The sequence below is a fragment of the Postia placenta genome (genome assembly GCF_002117355.1).
Source record: "Postia placenta MAD-698-R-SB12 unplaced genomic scaffold POSPLAscaffold_6, whole genome shotgun sequence".
Lineage (NCBI taxonomy): Eukaryota > Fungi > Basidiomycota > Agaricomycetes > Polyporales > Adustoporiaceae > Rhodonia > Rhodonia placenta.
The window spans coordinates 2,249,687-2,252,687 of NW_020169837.1; the positions used below are offsets into that span (position 1 = coordinate 2,249,687).

A 3,001-nucleotide genomic window follows, 5' to 3' on the forward strand; every position below is an offset into this window, starting at 1 on the left:
AGCGCGGCGGCAGCACGTGCGCCGGAACTCTTGCGAGCAGCTGTGCATGTGAGGGCGCGGATGAAGGCGATCATGAGCTTTACAATGCGCGTGTTGAAGCGGACATCTTACCCGTGTGCCCGCCGTCTGCACGTCATGGCCAGCTGGCTTACCCAAGTCGTCTGGCCGTGACGATGTGGACGACCCATGTCGTCGTCGCTGCAACGGGAGCGGGAGGATGCAGTCGTGGTCGGGGGCGGGCGTGAGAGGACGCGGAACAGACGCACGAGCTAGGTCCCTCGCCGTTGAGGTGTGCGCCCGGCGCAGTTTGACGGATGCCGACGATTGGCGTCCCCATCGCTGCTCTGAAGCACAGCGCTGGCTGCATGTAGGCGCGGTCGGGGGCAGCGCGGCAGTCGTGGAGCGAGCGCGGCGAGGCGGGGTGGTTTATGGGCGGGTATCGGAAGCCATATGTCTGAGTAGATAGTGACCGGGCAGCTGAGTAGTTTGCAGTGCACAATATAGATGTATCCTGTGAGGGAAAGGACGGCAGTGGTGTCAGCGAAACGGCGCAGGACAGAGGCGGGACGCACGCACTAGATCGCCCCGCCGCTATGATGTAAGACGCGGGACCGGCGCAGTTTGATGACGCAAGTCTTGCGGGGGCTGATCGCGCGCCGCGAGCTCCCCGTGCTGCTCGGCGCGTGCGCGGGGGACTGACGCTGGGGGTGCGGCTGAGGCCGCTGAGCGCCCACTCGCTGGCGTGCGGGGGCGCATTGACAGAGCAGGCGTTGGCGTGCTGGGCAAATGGCTCGGAGACGAGCTTGACGGTGAAGCCGCACGACGAGGATGTTTGTGGCGGTGTCCTTGAGGGCGGATGCGTCTGCCGTGGGCTGATGGAGGAGGAGGCCGAGAGAGATGACCGGGGGATTGGAGGTGACCATGGGTCAGCGCGGGCACGGACCGCAGGAAGAGTGCGCAGAGGGTACCTAAAGAGGGACAGGTTGTTGACGCCGTCAGCAGAGACGCAGGAGATGAACGCGATCGGACGCGGGACGACGCCGCCCACCATCAGCTGGTACTGTGGGCAGAGCGCTGTGAGCGGCAGCTGGCGCGAGCACACGACAGAGACGTACGATGGCTACAGGAGGCGTACGCGGCGGGCGCGGCAGCGGAAGGGACAGATAGCACGCCGGGTACGCCATGAACACCCCCGGCGGGAACGCGAGCGCCCCCATCTCGCCCCCATCCCTCCTCTCCCTCTCACGGTCCTGGTCTTGCTCCCGCGCGACGTCGCGCGCGCCCATCGGTCCTGTCCCTGCCCCATCCGCCCGCGCGGACGCGAACCAGCGCTGCGCCGCGACACGCCGCCGGTACTCGCGCCCCCAGTCGATGCCCGCACCCGCGGCGTCCCGGCTCCCGACGACGCCCGGGCCTGGCAGCGCGCACAGGTCGCCCCATGTGCCGCGCGGGTCGTCCCACGCGCGGAGGAAGAGCGCGCGCCAGAGGTGCTGGTCGGGGGCGGCGTAGACGAGGGCGGCGAAGGCGCGGCAGGTGCGCGCGAGGGCGGCGGGGGCGGCGGGGGACGCGGGGGCGGCGAGGAGGAGGACGTGCTCGAGGAGCTCGGCGGGGAGGGTCTGGATGGGCGCGGGGTCGCGGGGACGCGGGGTGCCGTGCGTGCGCTGGACGGGACTGCGGCGGCCTGCGTGCACGGCGAGGGGAGCAGAGGGAATGCGGCGCTGCCATCTGGCTGCAGCGACGAGCACGAGATGGCTCTGTATAGTGACGCCAGTGGAAAGAACGGAGGGCGCAGACAGCGTCGACGCGCGCGGCCTGGGCGCGCAGAGGCCCACGGGCGGATACAGCATGATCTGTGATCCCCGTCGCTGTCGCTGGCTGAGCACCCCACGGTGATCGGACATAGCACCGGCGTAGACGCGTGTATAGGGCGTGTATGCGCACACTGGTGTGCGCGGGAGGGCGCGGGAGCGAAAGGCCAGATAGCACGGGTGCGGTCATGACAAGCGGGGCCAAGGGACGATGGACAGGATAGGATGGAGACCAGCGGGGGCGCACGCGATAGGGCTCGAATGGAGGGACGCACCCACGGCGAGGCGGCGCAAGAAGGAGAAGCGCAGAAACACGCGATCGAGGAGAATGAAGATAGTGATCGGGTGTACGCACCTATTTGCACGTCTCTGTGTAGACAGTACACGATGACGCTCGGATGCTATGCGTGCGGATGGCTGAGGGCGAATGGGGAGGCTGCCAAAGACGGAAGCGGAGAGAGCAGGAGCGACCTGGGCGCAGCGCGGTCGGTTATAGAAGATGTTGGTAGGCGGATACTGGGAGAGGGTGCCGGTGTCCGTGATGTCAGCGTCGCCGTCGTTGGTCGCAGTAGAGAGAAGCGAGGAGTCGTCGCAGGCAGAGTCAGCCAGGGTCGGAGGACGGCGGGGCTCGCACGGCTCAGCGCCAGCGCCACCTCCCTTCCGATCACATCTCAGGTCGCCGACGCCAGATGTGCGACGTCATACACGCGACAGCCCGGTATCGCACTTGAAGCGCCGGTCTGCCGATGGTGACAGTCGTTCAATCCTGGGTCTGCGTCCCTGTCCGATTGGCGGCCTTCCCGGGCGTCCTTCGTCACATTCCCGTTCTCTCGCAGACTCTCCCGCCTTTTCACATCAACTCGCCTCCATCGGTCAGCCTCCTCGCAGATGACGCGTATCGCTGCCAAACGCCTCGCCAGCATCCTCTCATCGACGCATCACCCATGCCCGATCCGTGCAACCCCCACTCAGCCCCCCGAGTCGCGTGATGCGCGAGCACAGCGATGGCTTTGCGAGGAGGCCGTCTCCTGCGGATTCCCTTTCACGATGGTGGGTGATAGTGACCGTGAGGAAACACAGCGCAAAGGATGATTGATCCACGCTATCACAGACGCACTTCATGCCGAGTCTGCGCTATATCACACTACGATACTCTGGTTTCGCGTGTGGGCGTTCGGGCAGGGATCGGCACT

The 3,001-nt window shown here is 66.6% G+C and overlaps 1 protein-coding gene across 1 annotated transcript in view; it reads right to left on the bottom strand.

Moving 5' to 3' along the window:
* Nucleotides 1-2,209, bottom strand: part of POSPLADRAFT_1140706 (hypothetical protein) — a gene marked incomplete at both ends in the record, with an annotated part of 6,777 nt that extends 4,568 nt beyond the window's left edge. Inside the window, 5 exons of the mRNA XM_024485208.1 lie at nucleotides 267-454; nucleotides 701-845; nucleotides 944-968; nucleotides 1,247-1,681; nucleotides 2,164-2,209. Of these exons, the coding sequence (XP_024339915.1) occupies nucleotides 267-454; nucleotides 701-845; nucleotides 944-968; nucleotides 1,247-1,681; nucleotides 2,164-2,209 (839 nt within the window). The remainder of the gene's footprint in view (nucleotides 1-266; nucleotides 455-700; nucleotides 846-943; nucleotides 969-1,246; nucleotides 1,682-2,163) is intronic.
* Between the last annotated feature and the right edge of the window lie 792 nt (nucleotides 2,210-3,001).